Below are 26,423 nucleotides of genomic sequence, written 5' to 3'. Positions count from 1 at the left end.
TGAATAGCTTCAGTAACCCAATCTAGAGCCTTTTTGTCAACCATGAATACTTAACAATACAGCCAAATAGGCAATTTTTGATATTTCTCGTAGTATTTTTTTTTTTTTTTAAATGAGCTCATTCCATTTGATCATTTTATTACTAAGTTTGCTTTTTGTTTTTCCTTAGAATTTTTCATTTTGTCACTAATAATAATGTTTCCAAAAGTTTTTCCTTCAGCCAGCAAAAATTTGCTTTAGCGGCTCCCTTAAGGCAGAGACATGTAAGATGCTAATATTGTATTTGCAGCGTCCCTGTATACAATACAATGTGTCAGCAGAAAAAATATCCAGCATCTACACATTACTGCACATCTGAGCGCCCCTATAGCTCAGCTGGTACAGTAGGTGTGCACCCCATGTATTGAGGCTGTCAGTCCTCTGCAGTGGCCGCAGGCTCAACTCCCACCTGTGGCTCATTTGCTGCGTGTCTTCCCCTCTCTCTCTGCCCCCTTTCCTGTCATACCTTCAGCTGTCACTATCATAAAGTCTAAAAGCCCCCCCCCCAAAAAAAAAAAAAAATTACTGCACATCTCTGTCTGCTTTGTCAGTAATGGAGGGGGGCGGTCATTTCCAAAGGACCCAGCTCTCAGTTCAACAGTTTATTGCAAATTAGCTTCATCTTCCGATGCTAATGCTTTGAGACACGGGAAAAGCCAGGCAAATAATTGTGTGATTTCATTTTCTCATGAGGCAGATATCAGATATCTGAAGGGGAAAATATAATATCAGCTGTACACAAATGTCTGCCTCAGAATGTGTTTGGTATCTTCCACCTGCTGATTGAATATCAGAATAGTTTCTTTTCACAGATCGGTAACAAATGTCCTGACTAATGAGTTTGTGCAATGGAGTGTTTTCAGTGACACAGACTCTTCAGAACAAGTGTGAATAACATAAAGCCATATTGAGAAATAAAGAAAAAACCCTGCATTGCACAATAGCCACATTTTTTTCCAAACTGAGGTCAGAATCTGCATTATTTGTTTCACAGCCTTTTGGCAGCTGCTTTACAAGGTCATCAACAAACAAACATACATTTGTACAAACTGTGTCTACATGTAGCCTTAACACCAACACACTTCAGTGCATCCTGAAAGAAACCCAGGTGAGTTTTTTTTTTCTTTTTTTTTAATAATAATCATACTTTTGGTCTAGTTTGAACTGCTAATTTGCTCTGCTTATTTTTTCATTTTCTCCGGAGAAGAAGAGCCACAGCAGACTCACTTAAATGCAACCTATTTTGTTTGCTCAATTGATTTCTGCAAATGATTACCAAAAGGAAAAAAAAAACAAATAAGCCCTTACAGGAATACTCTACTTTGTCACTGAATGATAAACATAGAAAGGCCTGACAATGCAGGGCCATGAAACCACTGAAGCACTGATTGCCTCGGGAAAAAAAAAAAAAAAAACATACCTGTTAAAAAGAAAGACTGCTCTCTCTGTTGTGTTATTTTGCAAAGTCATTTCAGTGATTCATTGAGTTTATTCTGCAGTATAAATCGTACTCATACACACACCAATGTAAGGTGTTTTCAAGGTTATGTTAAGGATCCAGTGTGTCATATAAGGAGTTGTGCGTGGCCACTTCCCCTTTTTTCTGTTGCCTGTGAGCCTGAGATTGTAGCTGGAGGCTGGAACAGACTTGTGTAAATCATTGAGCAATCTCTTTTTGCCTGTGAAATCCACAGCTCTCTGAGTATAACAGTGTTTCAGTCTCCAGGATCTACTTCTGCTTGGCGGTTCAGGGTAATTAAGATAAAATGCACCTAATAACCCGAAGCTGTGTCCTATTTTTGTGGATGTATACAGTGACCGTCGTGAAAAGTCTAGGTAAGACCAAGGAGTTCGATTAATTTGTGGTCCTTTTCATCTCATCATTTCATTTATTGTTAAATAATGTTGTTGTTTTGCTGTCCCATAGACTGTACACTTGAACAGTTTTTAAAAAGCCGCCTGTATGATTCAAATTTTGACACAACTGGTTTGGAAGCCAGCTACCCTGGTGGAAAGCAAGTGAGAGTGGGCTGCAATGTGGGCTTCAGCGGCTTTTTCAAACTGATCTGTGTCGAGGGAAAATGGCAGTCGAGAGGCACTAAATGTCAGCGTAAGTTTGGAAATAAATACTGATCCTGCCAGTATGAATGGTGAACACTGCATCAGTACATTCTGTCAAATGGACATAGTGTCATGGTTTGAATGACTGCACAATGCCAAAGTATAATTGTTAACTACATATTATATGATAAAGTGTTACATAAAATATGGTGTATTATTATTGAATGGAACAACCACTACCTGAACAGTACATGTACTCATATTCTCTCTCATTCTTACGTTATAAGCAAGATCATGTGGTCATCCCGGTGATGCCCAGTTTGCAGATTTTCAACTGGACGAGGGAGACGATTTTGTTTTTGGATCAGAAGTTGTGTATACCTGCCACAAAGGGTAAGAAAATATTTAGAATGGCACATTAATGTTGTTGCTTCCTGTGTACAGTATCTTTGTGAGTATTCTGCTGTATCTCTGCAGTATGCAAATTTGGCTCTTAATGAAGCATTTCCTTTTTCCACGTCATATATATACATTCAGTTATCAAATGGTCAGTCGCACAAACCGTCGCCGTTGCATGGCTGAGGGCTGGGATGGTGTTGTTCCGATCTGTGAAGGTAAGAGCTGAAATAAAGGATCTTGTTCATTAGGTACCTGACGCTCAGGGGAAATGTCACTCTGTGTTTATTTCTGTGTATATTCCCTCAGAAATATTGAAAAACTTTATTGCTTACCTGCATTTACATTTGAAAGTTATTTGGTCATCCAATTTCTTTCCTTATCGTGTTCTTCCTTCCAGCCAAACAGTGCCCAGTGATCCATGCACGCAGTAATGTCTTTGTGAATGGGGACCTAGAGGAAGCAACCGTTGGCAATGTAGTTCGATTTAGCTGCAAATTGAGCAATGAAATCCTCATTGGGTCATCAGAGATCTATTGTGAAGAAACTGGAGAGTGGAGTAACAAAGACCCAGAATGCAAAGGTAAAGTGAGCTGTCCGATATGAAAACAGGAAGAGCAGGAAGGTCTTCCTGTTAAGAAAAAAGAAGATATCATTAAACATCTGAAAAAAATTGTTCAACATTTTCTTGTGTAGTTACAGTTAATGAGAAGATCCATACCACACTTGCATCAGTCCATTCACTGTGGATTGGTAATATGGTAATATGGTATTACAGGCACCAGATGGCTATCTTAGCTTAACACAAATACTGGAAACAAGGGAAAGCAGCTAGTTTACCTCTGTTCAAAGGTGAGGTCACCATGAGGTTGCTGGGAGGAAGTCATTGCACTATCCAAGAAACTGTCCGGCACACAATGCTTTTTATTGAAGGAAGTTTTCTGTTTTCTAAGTGAAACAAAAGAGAAAGCGAGAAAGAACATAAAAATAGAATTCTCAGACTGAATTCATATGTATAACCGTTCATGGTTATTACCATTAAATTTAATCCCACACACAATATTTGACTTCTCGTGAACAAATAATTATATTCTTGCTTGTGCATGTTCTTCAACAGAGGTAAAATGTGGAAAACCCCAAATTGAAAATGGTTATGTGCCTGGAGATGCTGAAGAGTATAAGGAAAATGATGTCCTGCATTTTGAGTGCAATCCTAAATACACACAGGCTGAGGCCAGACCTTCAACGTGCAAAAAAGTAGGCATGAGAGCAGAGTGGAGCCCCACACCTTTGTGTGAACGTAAGTATAAACTGAGTAATCAAATTAATTGGTTATATCACGCTGACTAGTTAAAACTGGTGCTTGATGGATTGACGTCATGTTTGTATGATGTGCCTTCTTATAAATAACTAACAGATTATATGATTAATTTCCCAACAAATGTAGAAGTAAAATGTAAACTGGAAGGGCGGCCACTGACAGGAACCAGTTATCATCCAAGTTCCAGAAATTTGTTTTTACCTGGTGAAACGCTACAAGTCAGGTGTGGACACAGTTACTGGATTTCTGATCAACAGCACACCACAGCAGTGTCGACATGCAAAGACGACGGAGAATGGACCATCAGACCAATATGCCAAGGTATAAAACACATAGCCGGAGACATATTACAAGATACTGTTCTTTACTGTGTGATGGTTCATGGACCTGGAATGATGATCACAAATCCAATCTCGATTTGCTTAAAATACAGAAGTCTTTCTTCTATTCTAGAGGTTACATGCAGTCAATACGACCCACTTGTGGAAAAATGGGATTCCAATGGAAGGCAACCAATAAGAATGGGTTACTACTTAAGTTATAAGTGTCAAGCAGACTACAAAAGATCAAATGGCGCCGCCTGGGCCACATGCACCAGAGATGGGTGGACACCAAATCCACTTTGTCAAGGTATTGTAAAATTAACCTTGTGGTGTGACATTTCTGTTCATTTTGTTTGCGTATTTGTTGAGTGGGGAAGGAGCGATTTGTCTTGCTGTCCTGATTTTTTTTCTTTTCCTTTTCCTTTTTTTCCTCCAAAAAGTCCCAGAAACTAAGAGCTTCTTACCTCTGGAACTAAATGCTAAAGGCCTAACTAAAACTCCATTTTCTACTACACAGAGTTACTTCATTATATTAGTATTTGATATTGACTGCAACAGGATTTATTTGCCCTTTTCTGGTTTCCAAATCGGCCTAATGCTCTCCTGTAGACCGAAGGAACCAGGGTCTAATTTCAGATTTCAGTTTCTCTGCCTTTAGTTTCCACCCATTAAAGTCTTTACTCCAGAAGTAATGGGACCAGCAGTATAAAAACCAGCCAACCAACGTGTAGTGGACTACCTGTAGTACACTACTACTAAAAAGAATGAGATAAAGAGGAAAATGGGTAAAATGTGTGTGTGTGTGTGTGTGTATATATATATATATATATATATATATATATATATATATATATATATATATATATATATATATATATATATATATATATATATGCGCACTACCTGGTAGTGCGCGTGCCTCACAGCAAGAAGGTCGCCGGTTCGATCCCCGGGTCGGGCAGGGGTCTTTCTGTGTGAAGTTTGCATGTTCTTCCCGTGCATGCGTGGGTTCTCTCCGGGTACTCCGGCTTCCTCCCACAGACCAAAAACATGCTCTTTAGGTTAATTGATGACTCTAAATGTATATATATAAAAACTTTACCAGCTGTTTGTGTCCTGAAAATAACACCAGGATAGCCAGCAGATCATTTCTATTTTGTCTGCAGATGTGTCACTATTATTGCTGTTTCTCTCTGTTTCTATCTTAGCAGTAATTTTACAATAAGTAATATGACCATTCTCAGTCATACACTCTCAGTCTCTTGATATTTTTTGCTTACTAGTCAGTAGTCCCCACACCAGTGTTATTTCTATATTTACATGTGTGCCAACAAAAATGTGAAATAAAAGTGTACAGTAGTGTACAACTGCTTTTTTTTTTCTTTCAGAAATAATATGTCAGAGAGAGGACATCCAGAATGCGGATATTGTAGGTGACTACAAGCAGCAATACAAAAACAACGACCACATCCGTTATGTCTGCAGGGAGGGTTATGATGGAGAATTTGAACGAATCTGTACTGAAAATGGCTGGAAAGGGCACAAATACTGCAGAGGTAAGGCAGCCCAGACCAACACATTCAGTGCTGGTGCATTTTCTTTATTTCTGTTTTTACATAGAAACTCCCATCAGATCTTTTTAAAGTGAGCACAGCAAGGGTGAAATTCAACTCCTCTCTACTGTGCTGCAATTCATTCATTCATTCTGCTTTTATGCTGTATGAAAGCCTTACCCTTCAGTCATTGACATCTTTACAGTGGTTAGTGAGGACTGCAGATTAGATATGTGTTCAATCTTCTGCCTGAAATGTGAAAAAGATGCCTTGTCAAAGCTCAAAGCCATGACACATGCTGATCCTAAATCAGTACTTTGATTAAATCATGGAGATACTGACAGAAAAGGCTACTGTGGCTTTAATCTTTCCTTTGTATCCATTTGACACAATATCAAGGTTTATGCATGATTTCAAGATCAACGCTCGACCTGTATATCAAACAGCAAATTCGGTCTTAGAGTTATCATTAGTGGCATAGGAGTTACTAAAAATGCATGGTGTTGGAGTTTTAGCTGCAGTCAAAAGCGAATACTTAGGACCAAACTGCTGTAATCGCTGTTGTAGTTAATTGTAAGAGGGCACCATTTTGAGGGTGGAGAGATCAATGTATATGTATGTATACATGCTCATAAAGGGGCCATGTATGGTGTTACCACTTTTACTGAAGGTGAAAGAACTGAGTATTTTACTCAACTAAATGATCTGAGTCTAGCGTTCAACTGTGATTTCCACTTACCATTCAGTGGACAGACTGATGGATTTTGGTTTCTGTTTTTTGTTTTTGTTTTTGTTTCGTTTTGTTTTTTTCAGAAATAACATGTGACGCAGAATATTATCAGAATGCAGATATTGATGGACATGTTCAGAGACGATACAGATACAACGACGTGGTTCACTATACCTGCAATCGTGATCATGAGGGACGTTTTAGTCTAACTTGTGGGAAAAATGGGTGGATCGGGACTCCGCAATGCACAAGTAAGAGAATACAACACACAATAGAGTTAAGAGGATTGTCTCTTCCATGCCTTTGTATGGGCGTGTGTGTTATCATTCACAGGCTCGTCCAAACTTTTCAGGCTTGGTAACTTCAATTTTCTTGAGGTGTCTTATTTTGTCTTTCCACTGTCGCAGAATATCAAACTGATACAGATTTTAAACTGATATGAATTGATGTTAAATGTACAAGTTTGCACTCACTAATCCTGATGACTTGATGGATTAGTGGGGACAGGCGCTTCGTGCCTTTTGAGGGTTTTGTTTAATGTTCCACATTAATGTGCTCATTCTGGAGCACTGCAAGATATTCAGTTCAAATTAAAATACAGTATTCTTCTCTCAAGGGGCCACTTGAGGTAAGCAAGCGTGTAAACACACGCAAACACAAGTACACATAGACACTTACAAATATGACAGGGTAAGGTCAGAAGTGCAGGTAAATTATCAGCCAATACACAAAGTAAACTGACAATTTCTTGTAGTGTGATGGTTTACAAGTCTAATGGACTCCGGAATAAAAGCAAAGTTCCCTCTATTTGTTTGACATACAGGCAATCTAAAACACAATCCTGATGGCAGCAGCTTAAAGTAGTCATAGAGGCCATGTGTGTAGGGTCGCTGATCATCGGATACACTTGTTCAGTATGAAGCTTGTTCAGTATGAAGCTGCACTAGGGATCTTAGTGTTCAGCTAGTCATTCTGGAGCTGAGGTTGATAAAACTTTGCAGCTGGTTCTTGTCATTTTGACAAAGGTATTTAAACCAGCAGATACATGAAGTGAGGAAGAAGAATGAAAGAAGAAGAAGAAAGCATTGCCAATATTTTTTGATCGGCTCTGAAGGAGTTTAGTGTATGATAACAGTAAAAACACTGTTGAGTCTTTTTAACAATGACATCTGTATTTTTATTAAATCTCAACCTGGACATCTGGGGTACATTTCAGGTATACAGTGTGAAAAACTTGACATCCCCAACGCATACATTATTGGCAATAACAAGAGGAGTTACAGCCACAATGAACGAGTCCAATATGCATGCATGAACAACGCTGCAAGCCGTTTTACTATTACCTGTGAGAGACGTGTTTGGACTGGGATTCAGAACTGTTCAGGTAAGAAAATACAACTACGATAAATTGACTGGATTTTGTCTGTTTTCCAGTAATACAAATAGAAAACCTAACATCTACAATGCCAGTGAGATTGAAATTGTATTATTGGTGTGATTAATTTAAATAAACAACTGATTAAAGGGCTGGATTGCTGTTACTTAATGTCCCTCCCATCAAGACAGGCATGTCTGCTTAAAAATGCAGAAAAGCTGAACGCCCTCCATTAGCATGGAGAAAATGTGTTGCGTCTGTCATTTGATTGGTGATGTCTGAATAGAACCTCTTTTTTTGTGCAGCATGTCCCAAAGCTACAATTCCAAATGGATTCGCACTTGGCCCATACAATGATAAAGTATACTACACCTGCAAAGAAGGTTACAAGCTCTTCACCAAAGGCTGGTGGGCTAAAGCCACATGTAATGACGGCGTGTGGTCCAGATTCGAGCAGTGCATCGGTAATTCATCTTTAATGGCTCGTAACCAGCATTAAGCAAACCGGCCACAGTGGCTCATCGATGTAGAATATCAACTTCAAGCAGACTGAAAACTAACAAGCTGTACATATGAGAATAGGCTATGTGAACATGTGATGTGTTGCATTTATATGTTAAAATGAGATTTTTTGAAAAAGTGACATTTCTGATGCAGACTATTCTGAAAGGACAAATTCTGGCAAATTATGGCTGATATCATAAACCTAACTGTTTGTCATCTTATCCACTCTAGAGAAAACAAAATGTGGAGAAATTCCTGTGATTCCTAACAGGGTAATTACAGCTCAAGAAACTGCTTATGAACATGATCAAAGTGTTGAAATCATTTGTAAGGAAGGATACCAGGCTACTGTCCAAAACTTAACATGTCGCCAGGGAAAATGGCGTTCAGAGGGAATAGTGTTCAAAACCATTTGTACACGTGAGTCATCATTCATACTTCATGTTAATATTTGTACAAAGAATCGAGTGTAATCTAATACTGCATGCTTTCATCTCTTGCAGCTATTGCAAATCACTGCAGTCCCCCACCTCAAGTTGAGAACGCAGTTGTTATGACACCATATCAGAAGGAATACCTGTCTGACTCTGAAGTGACTTATGAGTGCCGTGACAGGTATACAATGGAGGGAGAAAGAACACTGCAATGCAAAGACGGGAAATGGGAGGAGAAGATCATTAAGTGCACACGTACGTACATCCGAAAGCATTCCCCAACGTGGCACAGAAAGCTTGAAGAAGATTTTCATTCTGAAGCAAAGTTATGTAGCCTGCTGACTTTCCATGTCATACTCTGTGTCAGCGAGCGTAAAGGGAACACACTGACATTAAGAAGTCTGCTGAAATTCAAAATGTGATGTCGAAAACACTGCTGATTTTTAATTAATGTAGTAAGATTTCAGCTCCGAAATAATGCCTTCACGAAGCAAAACACTCTGCACTCCAACGTGTTGTTTGTTCTTGTTTACGACACACATGTGAGGCAGAGTACACACTGGTTTTAGCTTCCAGATTGGAATTTATTTAAGGAATAGATTAATATGTAAGACTGCTAAAACTTGAATCCAGTGACACACATTAAAAGTCTCAGATGACACATCAGGCCAACAACCCTGTTTCTGTTTATAGAGCTAATTTGCAACAGCAAATATGTTGTGGTTATGTAATTCCAGCCATAACACATTTGGGTAATACTAATGTATCTGGAAAGACGCAAAACGCTGACACTGAACATAACAGTAATATATTCACTGACTACGTGTTTCATTTGTTGTCATACAGAATATCCAGTCTTATTGCCACAATATCTGCTCATAACAACTACAGCATGATTAGACTTTTTACGGTCATGGTTTGGTACTTGCAGCTCTTGTTTATGTTTAGGGAAAGGTTATGGTCTTTGTTTTATATGGAAAAAGAGTGAGGGGATTTGAAACACAACATGTTCATCAACTGAATCCATGATCTTTCCCTGACTTGAACTAAAATGCTGATTGTTGCCAGACTCAGGCTGTGAACCCCAAATGTGTCCACTGCCCTCATTACGTGAATAAATGCATTCCAAAGATAAGCCAAAGCTAATTAGGCTCCAACAGTCTTAGTTAGCTAAATCAAGTAATCTTCATCTGAGGTAGATTAATTTCTGCCAATGCAGCTACCAGAACATTTCCCACAATGAGAGAATTCCATACACAACAGGTCATAACACTGGCAGATTTTCTGAACATATTATTATATTATTGATTTTGTCCCCATTTCTTACAGCATAGTCAATATCACTTCAGAACACAAAAGAATGATTACAGCAACCCATAACTCTTTCAGCATGTATGTCACATTATATAGAAAAACAGTTTTCCCAGACAATATATAGATTACATTCATAAAAGTATACGAACTGGTCAGGGTATGTTAGATTTCACAATTTTACACACTTCATAGTAGCACCATTTGTATTTTTAATACAGGTACAGCAGCAGTGGTGACTGAACAGCTATAGGAAAGGTCGTTGGGACTGTTTAAGACAGCTCTGTTATGTAGTACAAACTGAAATCCTTTTGGATTTTATATGAGATATGAGAACAGCAGGTGAAAAGTACTACAGTGCAGATGCGCCATGGGGTGAGAAATGAGAGCTATGTTGACAGTCGACAGATGTATGTTTCAGCAAAATCACTGTTTTTTTAAGATGTAGCGTCTTGTGAGGAAAGTCACAGAGTTCACATACCACAACACCTGCTGCTTTGCCTTACAGTACAGCATATACCTCACAACACCATGAGTAAAAAAACATGAAAAAATAAAACATGCCTGCTTAATATTATCCTCCAAAGAATCACATAAGACAAAGACACATTTCCCCATATATTTTTCAGCTCAGATTGAACCACAGTTGCTTTGTTTTATTGTTATAGAGGTGGATGTGCTTTATACCTGTGTGCTGAGATGTGATACTAACCACAGACATTTTCTTATACAGCTCCCCCTCAGGAACAGTGATGCTGATTTTGTCCGAGGGCCAGGGAAGACTCAATAAAAAAGCCAAAAAAGAGGACTTTTCTATGATATCAATGTAATAAAACTGCATTTTCTCTGTGTATTATTCATAGTGATGTAGCAGCTCATATATAATGCTCACTCCTGATCCATATAATCAGTGGAAAGGGTAAGACTGAATGAGTGAATCAGTAATGTGTGTGATAATGTGACCTGAAATTATGAAGCTTTGTCAATAAAAGAGGAGAAAGAAAAAGGCTTTGTTTGCTGTTGGTATGTATATTTACTGCAGTATGATGGTGCAGAATTGCAGAAATAGTTTTGAAAAGGTAAAAGTACATTTTGAAAGTGTAGCTTGTTTGTGCAGAGCTTTCTTACAAGCACAGAACCAGTCAATACACATATGGCTTGATTCCTACAAACAAACCAAGCTTCAAAAGAGGCTTCAGGCTTTGAAAGCATGCCAGGAAAACTTCTCTGTCAGTCATCTCTCGGTACTGTGGCCCACTTGTTAAGACACTTGTTTTCAGAGATGGGAAAGTGCATTTCTGAAAAATCTTGGAAGGCAAAGGAGTACCCTTTGTCCAAATATGAGTACATGAAATTACAGCAGAAGCACAATACAGTTCAGTCTCTACAGATGTTTTTCTTTTTGTGGGAGCAGTGTGAAGACATAAAGATTCCACATTATTCCAATCGTTTCATGGCCAGAGTATAGATATACATATATATTGTAATTATACCAGCAAATTGCAGAATTGGGAATTACGATTCAGAAGCAGACAGTGAGTCAGCAAACTTCAGAGTGTCAGGCAGGTTTATCTACATTTAGACAAATCTGACTGTCTTGAGCTTACCTACAGGACAGAGTTTAACTAAACTGCATTATTTCACTCTGCTCATGTTTGTATTGGAAAAGATTATATCTGGCTTTTGAAACTTATTAACTTATTTTCAGTTTTCAAGGTTAATACTTGTTTGAAATTAGAATCAAATGTAGGTTATGTTAGGTAAGACTAGGGGTCCAGCATGTAGCAGCTGCAGGATTAATGTACAGTAGGTCAATACAATGTCCTTACACTGAGGATCACAGGTGATAGTGACACACGTTTTGAAGGTTTCAATGGCGAAATTTCCAGAGCAGTGTTGCTCATTTGATGTACGAAGCATGAATCATTACAGTGCAAATAAACAGTGTTGCTCTCTCTGTACCATTTGATCGTCTCCCCACTGAATGATTTTTACAGTGGACTTTGTTCTCTATTTGCAGCAGTGCTCATGCCACATTTAAGGTGGTGATCAATACTTGACAGAAAGCGTTTAATCATCAGCAGACACAAACATGTCAGACATTCAGACATTTAAATTCTGCTTTCATCCAAAGTCTGTTCAAGACAGTCCTAAATGAGACTGTATGTGTTGCATTTAAGATGATTGATGTTTGCTTTGTTGCTGGTGTCTGTTAGATATGGTTTGTTATATTTTTGTACGTTTTCAGTAAGTCTTCCCATGTCAGGTCAAAGTTGATGTGATTTTTCCTAAATGTTTTCAGTGTTGCATATGTGAACAGGGCGTGCTGTGTGTGTTTCCATGTGTCATGTTGTGTTCCTGCAGCCTTGTGCAATCCCACTGGGCAGTCCATGTTGTGACCCGTGGTGCGCCCTGAGACAAACACGCAGGAACTGCACAGAATAAAAGAGTTTTTCAAAGGAGTTAGCCTCAGTTAGACTCTGCACAGCTGCTTGTCAAAATGCGGTTGCCTTTAATCCTTTTGTCCCTTCAACTGTGGGCGAATGTGCAAGTTTCTTTATCCCAGAATGGTAAGACAGACTTTTTTAAATACTCTCTGAAAGAGCAGATGACTGTTAAGTAAAGAGAGTGGGCTCACAAAAAGAGTACAAATTGAAAGACTTCTGTTTTAACTGTAAGCTTTGATTTGTGCTCTTGCCTTATTACAGTATGATTAGTGTATATGTGTGGGATGGTCGTCTTCAGTATTACAGAATAGTCTCAAACTTCTATTATTCACATGTTTTGATGACTCTGAAAACTGCACACAGCTGTTGAGATGACATGTCCAGTGACCTCTTTTCCTCTCATGTTGCTGTTTGTTAGTAACTTGTTCAGAGCTCCCAGATGTTCCTCACGCTCATGTGTCAGAAGAGACCAAAAAAGCTGAGTACCCTGAAGGACATGTGATACATTTCACTTGTGAAACTGGTTATATATCAGGTCCAACTATCAGATATGTATGTACAAACACAGGCTGGTTGGCAGTCCGTCGGGGAACATGCTACTGTGAGTGACATGGCTTTCTTTTTTTACTCTTCACTTTGTTGCATGTTTGGTGGTTGCAGTAATCAGGTTACAACAAATCTTTCAATGTCTGCAATTGATTGTATTTTTAAAATAATTATTGAAATTTTATACTTCCGTAGACAATTGAGTGAATGAGAATGTGTTTTTGGAAAGTTCCAGAGCAATTTGATGGACTATTGGATGATTGTAATTGCTTGTATAACTAATAATCTAGCCAATTAATTAGATTATGGTACTGAAAGAGGTGGAAAAAGATGCATTACATTGCCAACATCAATCTGCCTCTTCAAAATCACAAACCAAAAACATGGCTGCTGCACAACATAGTGTCAGTTTGCTTGTCCTTTTAACTAAAATCCATCGAAGAATAAAATCAAAAACTACTAGATTTTGTTTGTTTGATGAATATTCTCTTTTTTTTCGTTTCAGTAAAGCCATGTGAACTTCCTGATGACACTCCCAATGGCTATTATCAAATTATCCACGGGGAAGAGTTTGTTTTTGGAACAAGGATCAAATACTTTTGCAATGAAGGGTACGTGGGTCTTGAATGATTCATTTAAATAATGGCAACACAGCCACTGTAAGCAGTATATAGACTAGGGGTCAGCAACCGTAGACACGCTTGCCACCATCAGCATGCAGCAGTTTAACCATTTGCTAGTGTACCATTAGCAATGAGTATGCATGGAGTTTTTTTGAAATGTTGAAGTGCATGCCAAAGCCCCTCTTTCACATTGGCAGGTGCAGCTTATTTTTCCTCATCATCATTTTGCATTTTTTTCAAGGATGCATTAAGTGATTATCTTATTAGCATGATTACTGCTGGATATTAGATTATTGCAAATGTCAGGACGGTTGAGGTTGGTTGGTATGGGTTACCATGGTGACACAGTTACAGATATGCTGAGTCAAATAAAGCAATAATCTTTAATAATATTAACAATTCCCAAGAGATCAGTACTATTTGTTTTATAATACTGTAATAAACATGAACAAATGTCCCAATGTGTCTATATTATAGTACATATACTGCTTAGAACTGCTAAATAGGGTGGGTTACTGTGTTACCTGTGTGTCACTGACAACTGAAAGTATGAGACACAAAAAGAGATATCAACTTGGCATATTGCTTTCTGATAGTGTTGTAATCAGGTGTTTTCATCTCAGAAAGGTAAGCTTTATCGTACTGTTCATTACAGGTATCAAATGGTGAGTAAGGAAGACACCAGGACTTGTTTGCTGGAAAAATGGACCAATCATCTGCCAATATGTGAGCGTAAGTATCACTTGCTGCTATCAACTTTAAAGCTGCACTGAAAAGTTTTTGTACATTAATACTTTGGGGTAGAGGTTAACTATGACACCTAATGTCCATTTCGGCCAGAAATATCCAACCCAGTTCCACTAACAGCACCCAGAAAACGGACTATACAACCTGCATCTTAAAACAATGGGATTTGGATTAATTCAGCAACCATGGTGACATGTTTTGATCAATTTGTTGTTGAATTTTCTACAACAATGATTGTGCCTCTGACTGCCTTCATCTCCATGGCAATGATGGCAGGGACTCATTGGTACTGTAGTGTTTTAACCCATCTGCCATCCCTTGGTTGTTGCATTACCTAGTCCCCTGTTCCTATGTTAAGTGACAATGAGGAAATAACTAAAAATCACTGTGAAACTCAAAGGGGAGGTTTTGCTCTCTGGTGAAATCCCACTCTGGGATTTTGGATGATAAAATAAGTTTATTTATATGTGAAATTCTTGCCTGTTTTGTCTTCATTGATCTGACTGTTGTCCTAACACAGCTTTGAGCTGTGACCCCCCACCTGCAGATGTTCAAGTAACAGTACAAGGTTTGCCAGAAAATGAAGATCCCATACTTCCTGACCGCTTCCTCAAATTCAGCTGCAATGACCCTTGGAAACGCCTGAATGGCACTTCATTGCTGATATGTGGTAAAGATGGACAGTGGGATAATCCATTCCCCTCTTGTGAAGGTAAACCTTTTAAGATAAAAAGTCAATTATGCACACAACATTGACGTGATCCTTTTTAATAGTAGAACATGTTACAGTGAATTAAAATTACTGTATACATTATAAGGGTGGCCCCTGTGTGACAGAAACCCACATCCACTTAAGTTTTTCATTAGATATTATCTGTTTTATTTGCTCCAGACATCACTTGTGAAGTTCCAGTGATGCATCATTTTCTCAGTGTAACTGGACTGTCAGCAGCAGATGAAACAGTGAAGGCTGGACATAAATTACAGTTTCAATGCAGTGATGAATATACACTGGATGGGTCTGAAGAAATTGAATGTTTACAGACTGGACAGTGGAATGCACCCTTTCCAACGTGTGCTGGTATGTTCACTTTCATTTATTTGCATTTTGTGAGTTTATCTGATACGACAAAGGTCATATTAAACTCAAAGTGAGGCAAAGCTGAACTTATTAAAGGCTTTTTCATCATATGTGCTTTCCCCCCTGAAGAGTCTGTATATTTAGCTATAATTAAACCTGCCATTATTGATTATTTGGCCCCTTGGGGGAAGCAGAAACAGCGTTCATTTGGTAAACTTCTTAGCAAAGAGTTGCCAATTTATGCATGCAGCAGATATAGAGCAACATTAGCATTCATTTGCAGTTGTGCATTTGGCCACAAGAAAAATCTACTATCCACTCTCCCTTTAGCTCTGTTTTGGTCCTCACCAACTCATACGAAAAGTATTTAGCTTTTAAACTGCTAAATGTTCCACTATGCTAACTAGCTATTTGGTAACAGTGTCTACTCTCACTGTGTCTGTGTATAATTCACGTAAATATTATATTTACATATATTTATATAACAGAAGATCAAGTAAAATAAACCTCCAGAGATTTAGACTTAGATTTCCATCAGATTTGGATTAATGACACCCAAAAAGTCAGATTTTAAGTCTCACATGCAACTGTGTATGCTGTATAAACCTCAGATTCTCTTCTTCAAAACAGAAAGATGCACAATCAGAGGTGTACCACAAAACGTACAGTACACCTCACATGTACGAAACAATCGACTAAGGAAAGGAGAGAAGTTAACGTTTTCTTGCCGCCGGAATGGAGAAGTTATTAGAGGGAAGAAAGTGATTGAATGTGCAGCAGGTGGACAATGGAGTGATCCCTTCCCAACATGTGGAGGTAAATCAGTTCTTTTCTTGTTGACCCTGTCAGCCTGCCCTAGAATATAATAGTAATGCTTCATTCATTAAAATGAGTCAACATAAAACATAATGTAGGAATCCCACCTTTCTAAAAGGGATCTGAGCAAGACCTGCATATTACAGCCTTCATGAAGGTAGGATTTATTGCAGAACTGTTGTATTTGCAACACATTCTCACACCTAAACACCAAAATAGGTGGATTCCCAGTGACTCTCAGGACAACATATGACTGTTGGAGAGTACCACCGACAGGCGTACCAGACGTTTGTCGTCAACGTCGTGAAAGGGTCGCACTTGGTTAGGTTTGAGCACCAAAACTATACAGCTAGATTTAAGCAACAAAACTGCTTGGTTAGGTTTCGGAAAAGAGTATGGTTTGGGTTGAATTGTGTTACTGTGAAGTAAGTACACTGTGTAAACACTGACTTTTGGCATTCTCCTGGGTGAAAGTCCTGTGTTTGTTTTACCCATCCATCCACCCACCCCACCTTCCTCCATATGCAAACTTTCTTGCTCTTTTGCCTTTATACCTTTATACCTCACATCCTCCTTCACTCCAGTCTTATTAACGATGGCCACCAAAAGGTCCCCAGCTAACAATGAACAGATATATCATAAAAAGACAACCTATACAGCAGTTTCTGGTGAGGATGGGTTGTGTATTTGACTGCATTAGCAAGTTGTAGTAAGCTAGGTGTACCTAATAAACTGGCAGCATAAATATATATTTCCAAACACACACACACACACACACACACACACACACACACACACACACACACACACGTACATACTGTATTTACAGAATATAAGAAATGACTTTAGGAGCTTTTCTAGAAGTAGGCCATTTGTTGTTGTTGTTTGTGCTTGTTTACAGTTACTACAAGCCACAAAACACATGACTACAAAATACCACATGCTGATCAGTTCAGTCAAAGATCTGTCAATCTAGGTGAAAATCATTAGAACTTCCCAACATGTGGAGGTAAATCAGTTCTTTCCTTGTCCTCTTGTTTGTTATCCAGAGTAATGATGACAAAAGATGATTCATGACCCAACTTTCAGATGCTTCCCACCGTGCACTGAGATCTCAGAGGGCTTCATTTGCTATGTTGACCCTGCTAGCCTGCCCTAGAATAATACATTTTCACAAGTATTAACATTCATTCAACTTGAGCATAGCATTGGATTAATACCTTTATATCTGAAAAGGACCTGAATAGTATTACCTTCATGAAGGGAGGATTTGGGGGGGGGGGTATGTCATTATTGCATCCCAGTAACATCAAAAATGTACCGTGTCTGTCACTGCCCACATTGTTTTAGGTCCTTTGGGCTGTGAGAGACCACCACCCCTGACAGATGGAGACACCAAGGAAAGTCTTCGATTCCGGTACAGACATAATGAAAGAGTTGAATTCATCTGTCAGAATTACTACATTATGGAGGGCCAGCCTTACAAAACCTGCAACAATGGTGAATGGACTGGACAGATGAGATGTCTGAGTAAGTTACAATTCCCTTTATCTTTTTCTTAATGCATTATGTGACTAAAATATAGGAAACAGATTTCCATGAGGCAGCATGTAAAATCATCAAGGAGAGACAAACATCTTGTCTGTTAAAGATACATGAAATCAAAGGAAGCTGAGGAGATAACCTCAGTTAGCCTTAGCTAAAGCTAAAGCTAAATTTACTTCCTGATTTTTTCGCTGCTATCTGTACTGAAAAAAAGGTCATTAGCTCAGCAGAGCAGCAGTAACAGTCAACTAACTGCCATCTCAGCTTTTGGGTGAAATTCATATGACTTAGTTTTGAGTAACCTACCTTTAAATCGCAAATTTAAATTACATTTAAAATGTAGCTTGATTTCAGTATACTTTCAATAAAGACACAGATGATTCCAGTCATCTTTAAAAAGGATAGGACAGGTGAAACAGCACATTTTGTTAGAAGATACTATGTTTTCCTCTTAAGATTGTTTACAAGGTGGCACGGTGGTAACACTGTTGCCTCACAGCTAGAAGGTCCCGGGTTCGATTCCCGCTGTGGGCACCGGGGGCTTGTCCTCCACCATGTCTTCGATGCCTGCTGCTCAAGGAAAGGGGCCATTCTGTGTGGAGTTTGCATGTTCTCCCTGTGTTCACCTGTGATTAAAGTATATCTTAAATCTTAAAGTAGAGTGCAGTATCTGCATTTCTTTACATTTTATGTAGGTTTGTAAACAACCTAAAAAAAGGTATGAAATAAAGGCAATATTAGGCATCTGTTTTGCTCAACAGTAATGCTCTATATGTTGAGTGTTATATCAAATATGTTACTCATTACATTTGAGAAGATGTATTTATTTTTTCAAGCACCAAGACCAGCAATTATCACATATGGGGTATGCTGTACATTAATTCCTGACTTTAATAAGATGTTATTTATCTGTTTTCTCTGCAGAGCCCTGCACCGTGGATACAGAAGCCATGAGCGAACATAACATTGCCTTCTACTATGGAAATGAGAATAAGCTCTACTCAGAACATAATGATGTAATCCAGTTCAAGTGTGTCGGACGAAGAAGACTTGTCGGCATACATGGCATGCGTCAGAGATGTGTTGATGGTGTGATGCACCTGCCTACTTGCCTGTAGAGGTTTTTGGTCAACTGGATGTGATAAACATGAGCTAGCTGGGCAAACATGTAACAGATTAACCAAAGTACTCATCCCGTGTCTTTACCTGCTGTGCTGACTAATGCTATGCCTGTCATTTTAATAAACATGTATTTTCACTTTGTCAATTTCCTGCCTCCAGAATCAGAATCCTCCAGAGAAAACTCTTACATAATGTCTCAATAATTAATGCAGTACTGTAAAATACAAGACTGTTCCCACAAATATGTTTTAAAAGTATAGTTTGAATGAAACAAAATTAATGATAGATTACACTGTTTTGTCAAAATGAAGAGAAATAGTTTAGGAAACTGCCAATGCGAAATGTTCCTTCTGAACATATCAGCAAAATGTTCATCTACATATTTCATTTGTTTTCACAATATCCAAAAGCAATGATTAACACGTTTATGGTATGTTAATGGACCTCTTTTGGTATGGTTAGGGAAAGATTGTGGTCTTGGTTAAAGGATAGGACTGGTGATATTTTTTTGTTGATGTCAACGTGAAATGACCAAAAATGACAAAAATGTGTTAGTGCACCTTTCAATACTTTTTGACTTTGCTCTGCAAGTACATTTCTAGGGACTATTTTCAGCTGTGGATTGATGCACAAGTTAGTGTTATGAGTATAGAAGCAGGAATGTATATGTGGGATGGACTAAAGTATCGTGTCCATGTTGATCATAATGAAGAAACATGTCAGCCTGTGGCTAACTGATGCATTTTGAATAATTTTGAGACAATAACGGACCTCTATGGCACAGAGGAATACAGAAACCCATCAGGTTTTGGTTATAATTGCAGTACAGTTACACATCATTTAAATATTGAAGGGATCAACACTGTATGTCCTTTTTCTGTGCAACTACAATGAGTGCAATGTTTCAGATTCCTTGTATGTGCACACAGACTTGGCCAATAAAGCCAATTCTGATTCTGATTCTGAAGCATGGTATGATTAAAACTTTCAGGATTGAACCAAGGTTACAGCTGTGTTTTAGCAGCCTAAACACCATGTGGAGCACAAGACGGGAACCCTAGTCTCTGGTATCAAAGCCTTCTTATTCGTACATCCAACCATCCACCCTGACCTTTTCCATAAGACTTCTATGCAGAACATCTCACTTCCTGAACTGGAAAAACTTTGCTAGTGAGCATAATCCAGGCAGCAATCTATAATAGAAAGTCCAAAATGTTTCAACAAAGTTTATTTCTTATACAGATTGTAAATGAATTGAAACCTTTCAATTCCTGCCTGAGAACATATTACACCTTTATAGCTTTTTATGGATTGGATTGATAGGATACTGAACAAATATGAGATTATGTAATTTTAATGTGATGTGCAAAGGATTAGTGTATCTGAGCACTTCTGTCATTTCCAGTATTGGGAACAGTGCATGTTGGTGTGTTGCAATGCGACATTCGTTGCACAGTCCAACTGAGCAGTCCATGTCGTGAACCTCTTTGCTCCCTGAGGACTCAAGTGGACAAACATCAAATCTGTACAGAAAACATCTGTAAAAGGAAAATGCGACTGTCTGTAATCGTTGTGTTTCTCCTGCTGTGGGCAAATGTGGAAGTTTCTCCATCACAGTATGGTAAGTGGGAGGTTTTTAATTACTTTGGTGTTGTGATTTAGCTTTGTGGAGATACAGACCGTGTTTGGGCTGAACAGGATACCGTATGCAAAGAGAAGAAAAGACTGTCATGTAAAGTGCAAGCTTTGATTTGTGGTATTTCCTTATTGCAGAAGAATTAGTACAAACAGTAATTGTGTGGGTGATGTTCCTATATATATAAATATAAAAGTATGTTCTATTCTGATGTGTCCATATAACTCAGAAATGGTATTTGTGAACTATAAAAAGTAAAAGGTTTTTGCAGCACTGAACAACTGCCAATAAAAAGACATAATCTTTCTTGACGTGACTCATAAGCCATAAGAAGTGCACATTTTGAAATATCACAGCTTAATGGAAACGACAATGTCTGAACCTCTGTCAATTTAGTTTTCGCCTTTTTCAAAAACAATTTTAATGTACTCAATGGGAGATGGAAACACCTTTGCCGAATAAGTTCTGATGTAGGAAACATAACTCACATGACCGCAGAAGAAGAAGAAGCCATTTCCACTGTCGTCGTCTTCCCGGGTATTCCCATAACAGTCTTCATCTTCAATATCGTCGTCTCCACACAGCATGGCCAATATGAGCTGACATGAAAGAAAAATTAGAACTTGACCGAATTAACAAAGTCATGCAGACCTCTCTCCATTTTTCTATCAGGCAGTAAGGCAACTCGTGTTGTTTCCGGTTTCCAACACTCTTCTTCATCTGCTCTGTTTATCATAGCCATGCGTGATGTAGCTTATACCACCATCTTTTGACAAAATAACACTTTGCATAGCCCAGTTTATTCACTCCAAAGCAGATTATGTAAATGTGCATATTTTGCATTTTCTTTGTTTTGTTTTTTTGTGGCATTTCAAAATTTGGCTTAAAATTCACATGATGATAGATGTTATGAATACATCCCACCAATAAACATACAATATGGTTTTGCTAACAAACAGTCGGAAGTACACAACATGTGTAAGAAGCTGTACTGTATCAAAAAATGGTAAACTTGATGAAAATCATGCAATTGAAACATTGTTCACGTGATTCTTAGAATTCTTTTGGGAGTCCTTCGGTGTGATGGCCATCCTTTAATTCTGTAGTTGTGTTCTGTGTTTAGCTCTTTATCTATCGGTATGTGAGGCAAACAATTGATGAGACAATGTGAGTAAAGGATTTTTTTCATGCTGCCATGTTTTTGTCTCTCAGTGTGTTCGAGGCCCCCAGAGGTCCCCCATGCCTTTGTGTCAGAGGAGACCATAAAACTTGATTACCAAGGAGGAGACGTGATATATTTCACCTGTGAACCTGGTTACACATCAAGCCAAACATCCAAATATGTCTGTTCGAGCGAGGGCTGGCTGGCAGTCCATCAGGGAACGTGCTACAGTAAGTTGATTGGCTTTCTGTTCTAACATTCCATCAACTGTTGGTTTCCATGACCGTTGTTGTTATTTATCATGAAGCTAGATGGCAGTCATCCATTTGCATTGTTATAAGCTGCAGTTGCTTCTATTTTTTAGAAATTCGCTTCCATGTTAGCGTTTTTGGATGGGGTAAACATAAGCACCTTTCAAGCACGGGCCACATTACGTTCTTTAATGTGACAACGGTTTTAATCGCTTCAAAGCTTTTAACAAGCCCCACAGTCATTTAACTAGATTGACTTTTAGATTGCATCACATTTCCATAATATTTCCATAGTTCAACTCTGAACTGAACTTATTTGGTATTAAAACGAGTCGCCTCATTGCGATCAAAATGTCTTTTTCAAAAGAGAACTGCAAATGAAAATCTTTCTCCAACCCTAACCAAGTTGGGTTTGAACCTAAATGGAACTAAAACTTAAGTATAAGAGTACAAGATCAGAAAACATTTTTATTTTTGAAACAACCCCCCTTGATAGCATCAGAAAATGTGTCATTGTTGAGCTCATGGACCAACAATGTATTTTCTTGTTTGATTTGGAGAACTTGTTGCCAGGAGGCTATGAACAGAGGGCAGAATTCAGAGTCATAGTCTAAATTTTGTTTTATTAACATTTAACACAAGCTTATGTTGAATGAAAGGAATCTGAAATGCAAAAATCCAACATGTGGAGGTAAATCAGTTCTTTCCTTGTCCTCTTGTTTGTTATCCAGAGAAATGATGACAAAAGGTGATTCATGACCCAACTTTCAGATGCTTCCCACCGTGCACTGAGATCTCAGAGGGCTTCATTTGCTATGTTGACCCTGCTAGCCTGCCCTAGAATAACACATTTTCACAAGTATTAACATTCATTCAACTTGAGCATAGCATTGGATTAATACCTTTATATCTGAAAAGGACCTGAATAGTATTACCTTCATGAAGGGAGGATTTGGGGTGGGGGTTGTTTTGTTTGTTTTTTGTGGTTGTTTACATTTAATTTAGAGGCCACAAAGCATGTCTGCAAAATATTACGTGGCTGCTGATCAGTTTCAAAGATCTCTCAGTGAAAATGTCATTATTGCATCCCAATAATGTCAAAAATGTACTGTGTCTGTCACTGCCCACATTGTTTTAGATCCTTTGGGCTGTGAGAGACCACCACCCCTGACAGATGGAGACACCAAGGAAAGTTTTCGAGTCCAGTACAGACATAATGAAAGAGTTGAATACGTCTGTCAGAATTACTACGTTATGGAGGGCCAGCCTTACAAAACCTGCAACAATGGTGAATGGACTGGACAGATGAGATGTCTGAGTAAGTTACAATTCCCTTTATCTTTTTCTTAATGCATTATGTGAGGATTTCACATCAAGAATTACTGATTTGGATTTCTAATGTTTGCATGTAGCTGCTTAATTAATATGTTACGGCTTCACCATGTAAGAAGAACCAAGGCTCAGGGCATGAGGCCGCAACATATAACAAAACGGATGACACTCTGAAAAAAAGAGTGTGGAAGAACCCACAAGCTTTATTAGTCCCCCCTCTCAACCAGTGGTGATAATAATGATAACAATCAGAATAATAATCAGAATAATACTAGTAAAGGGAAACAAAAACCCAAAAGAAAGGAAAAAGAAACAAAAGGGGCTGGAAACCCTGGCCAAAATGAACAAAAGAAGGAGAGACTCAGGACCAGCCACGCCCCCAGCGTCTCCCCCTAAACTACCTAAAAAAACAAGAAGCAAACTGAACCTAAACCAAAAGACGAATAACTGAACTACCAGTAATCTCCAGTCCAAACTAAAACAACAAACTAACACAACAAACCTCCAGCACCTAAATGTGCATGGAGGGAAAAAGGGAGGAAAACCCCTACTTGGTGAAAAAGGAAGAAAAAAAAAAGAACCTTCTCACCACTGCAATAAGCTGCCATGTGGCTGCCATTGTCTCTGCCTCCCCCACTCTCTGCACTCTGCCCAGTTTTATTACCTCCTCCCCTCTCCAGCCCAGCCTGTGAAGTTACACAGGTGTGTAGCAGGTAGAGAGGGAACAGAAGGAAGGCAGGCTGACACATACACACACACACACACACACACACACACACACACACACACACACACACACACACACACGCACACACACGCACGAAACAAATATGAACATTATTAATTACACAGAATACACATTAGTCATTAAATATTGCTGACAATAGAGCACAACTCTACCCTACAAAGCCAAAATGCAGGAAGTACATATTTGATATAAATTTAACATCAAGACAAGACAGATATCTGACTTTTTGGTGTCTGCTTTGCCTAATAAATCGTAGCAAATAGATTTCCATGAGGCAGCATGTAAAATCATCAAGGAGAGACAAATACATCTTGTCTGTTAAAGATACATGAAATCAAAGGAAGCTGAGGAGATAAGCTCAGTTCGCCTTAGCTAAAGCTAAAGCTAAATTTACTGATTTTTGCCTCACTGCTATTTGTACTTGACAAAAGGTCATTAGCTCAGCAGAGCAGAAGTAACAGTCGGCTAACTGCCATCTCAGCTTTTGGGTGAAATTCATATCATTTCGTTTTGAGTAACCCACCTTTAAATCACACATTTAGATTACATTTAAATATTTATTTATGCTTTCTCTTGCAGGGCCCTGCACTGTGAATACAGAAGACATGAGCAGACATAACATTGCCTTCTACTATGCAAGTGCAAATAAGCTCTATTTAGAACATAATGATGTAATCCAGTTCAAGTGTGTCGGACAAAGAAGACCTGACGGCATACGTAGCATGCGTCAGAGATGTGTTGATGGTGTGATGCAGCTGCCCACTTGCCTGTAAACCTTTTAATTAACTCCAAGTGCAACAGACCTAAGATGGCTGCAAACATGTAAATGAATAACAACAGTGCATAGTACGACCGTTTATGAAGTAGTTACAAACTGATCTGTGTCTGCTTCAACGCTGCCAGCTGTGATAGATTCAATAAAACAGAAATGTTCACTCTGTGTTTTTGTTCTCCTCCAATCAGATACTGAGACAAAACATCTACATGTTTCCCCTTTAAGTATTTGATAAAGTGTCTCAGACATTCATTGTTATGTAGTAGTTTCAGGCCTGCAATGCTGTGAAAATTTAGCACAGCAGTGGCTTTTTGAGGATTTATTTTTCATGTATTTAACAAAACATCCATGTTTTTGAATACTTACAGAATAATGTATTCAGTACAGCAGGCACTATATACAGTATATAGCAATAACTGAGCACATTTAATCAAGTACTGTACTTAAGTAGAGTTTGAAGGTAATTATACTTTACTTGATTATTTCCATTTTATTCAACCTCACACATCTGCTCCACTTACAGTTCCTTGTGTTCATCATGTCTCATCCCCTCAGATTTATCCTATGACCCTGCAGACGGGGCCTGACCCTGATAATGTACTGAACAAAAATATAAATGCACCACTTTTGCTCCCATTTTTCATGAGCTGAACTCAAAGATCTAAAACATTTTCTATATACACAAAAGATCCATTTCTCTCAAATATTGTTCACAAATCTGTCTAAATCTGTGTTAGTGAGCACTTCTCCTTCGCCGAGATAATCATCCCACCTCACAGGTGTGGCATATCAAGATGCTGATGAGACAGCATGATTATTGCACAGGTGTACGTTAGGCTGGCCACAATAAAAGGCCACTCTGAAATGTGCAGTTTTGCTTTATTAGGGGGGGAGTCTGGGGGGTCAGAAAACCAGTCAGTATCGGGTGTGACCACCATTTGCCTCACGCAGTGCAACACATCTCCTTCACATAGAGCTGATCAGGTTGTGGATTGTGGCGAGTGGACCAACAGTCTTCAATGGCTGTGCGAAGTTGTTGGATGTTGGCAGGAAGTGGAACACGCTGTCGTATACGCCGATCCAGAGCATCCCAAACGTGCTCAATGGGTGACATGCCTGGTGAGTATGCTGGCCATGCAAGAACTGGGATGTTTTCAGCTTCCAGGAATTGTGTGCAGCTCCTTGCAACATGGATGAATGGCACAACAATGGGCCTCAGGACCTCGTCACGGTATCTCTGTGCATTCAAAATGCCATCAATAAAATGCACCTGTGTTCGCTGCCTGCAATCTGCCCTGAACAGTGAAAACCGGGATTCATCCATGAAGAGAACACCTCTCCAACGTGCCAGATGCCATCGAATGTGAGCATTTGCCCACAGATGAGCCTCCCTAAGACGGTTTCTGACAGTTTGTGCAGAAATTCTTTTCATTGTGGCCAGCCTAAGGCACACCTGTGCGATAATCATGCTGTCTCATCAGCATCTTGATATGCCACACCTGTGAGGTGGGATGATTATCTTAGCAAAGGAGAAGTGCCCACTAA

The 26,423-nt window shown here is 38.8% G+C and overlaps 1 protein-coding gene across 1 annotated transcript; it reads left to right on the top strand.

Moving 5' to 3' along the window:
* Nucleotides 1–1,700: 1,700 nt before the first annotated feature.
* Nucleotides 1,701–24,914, top strand: LOC139330142 (complement factor H-like). The gene is made up of 29 exons (XM_070960877.1): nt 1,701–1,875; nt 1,967–2,149; nt 2,388–2,493; nt 2,638–2,714; nt 2,897–3,079; nt 3,614–3,796; nt 3,944–4,138; nt 4,271–4,447; nt 5,529–5,784; nt 6,140–6,147; nt 6,507–6,674; nt 7,640–7,807; nt 8,104–8,262; nt 8,534–8,722; nt 8,806–8,991; nt 9,104–9,108; nt 12,515–12,617; nt 12,913–13,095; nt 13,546–13,651; nt 14,319–14,395; nt 14,931–15,122; nt 15,303–15,491; nt 16,122–16,307; nt 17,658–17,837; nt 18,777–18,966; nt 21,734–21,747; nt 21,823–22,002; nt 23,162–23,341; nt 24,683–24,914. Exons 1-29 carry the CDS (start codon nt 1,806–1,808, stop codon nt 24,874–24,876), a joined length of 4,287 nt encoding a protein of 1,428 aa, XP_070816978.1. The 5' UTR covers nt 1,701–1,805; the 3' UTR covers nt 24,877–24,914.
* Nucleotides 24,915–26,423: the final 1,509 nt, after the last annotated feature.

This window comes from Chaetodon trifascialis, chromosome 4 (assembly GCF_039877785.1).
Source record: "Chaetodon trifascialis isolate fChaTrf1 chromosome 4, fChaTrf1.hap1, whole genome shotgun sequence".
In the NCBI taxonomy this organism is placed as follows: Eukaryota; Metazoa; Chordata; class Actinopteri; order Chaetodontiformes; family Chaetodontidae; genus Chaetodon; species Chaetodon trifascialis.
This window is presented reverse-complemented; position numbering and strand designations above follow the sequence as displayed.

Excerpts from the sequence above, each read along its gene's own strand:
- LOC139330142 (XM_070960877.1), top strand. The coding sequence starts at position 1,806 with ATGCACCTAATAACCCGAAGCTGTGTCCTATTTTTGTGGATGTATACA. Across the intron at positions 8,723-8,805 it reads GTTCAAAACCATTTGTACAC|CTATTGCAAATCACTGCAGT; the intron begins GTGAGTCATCAT and ends CATCTCTTGCAG. Across the intron at positions 15,492-16,121 it reads ACCCTTTCCAACGTGTGCTG|AAAGATGCACAATCAGAGGT; the intron begins GTATGTTCACTT and ends TCTTCAAAACAG.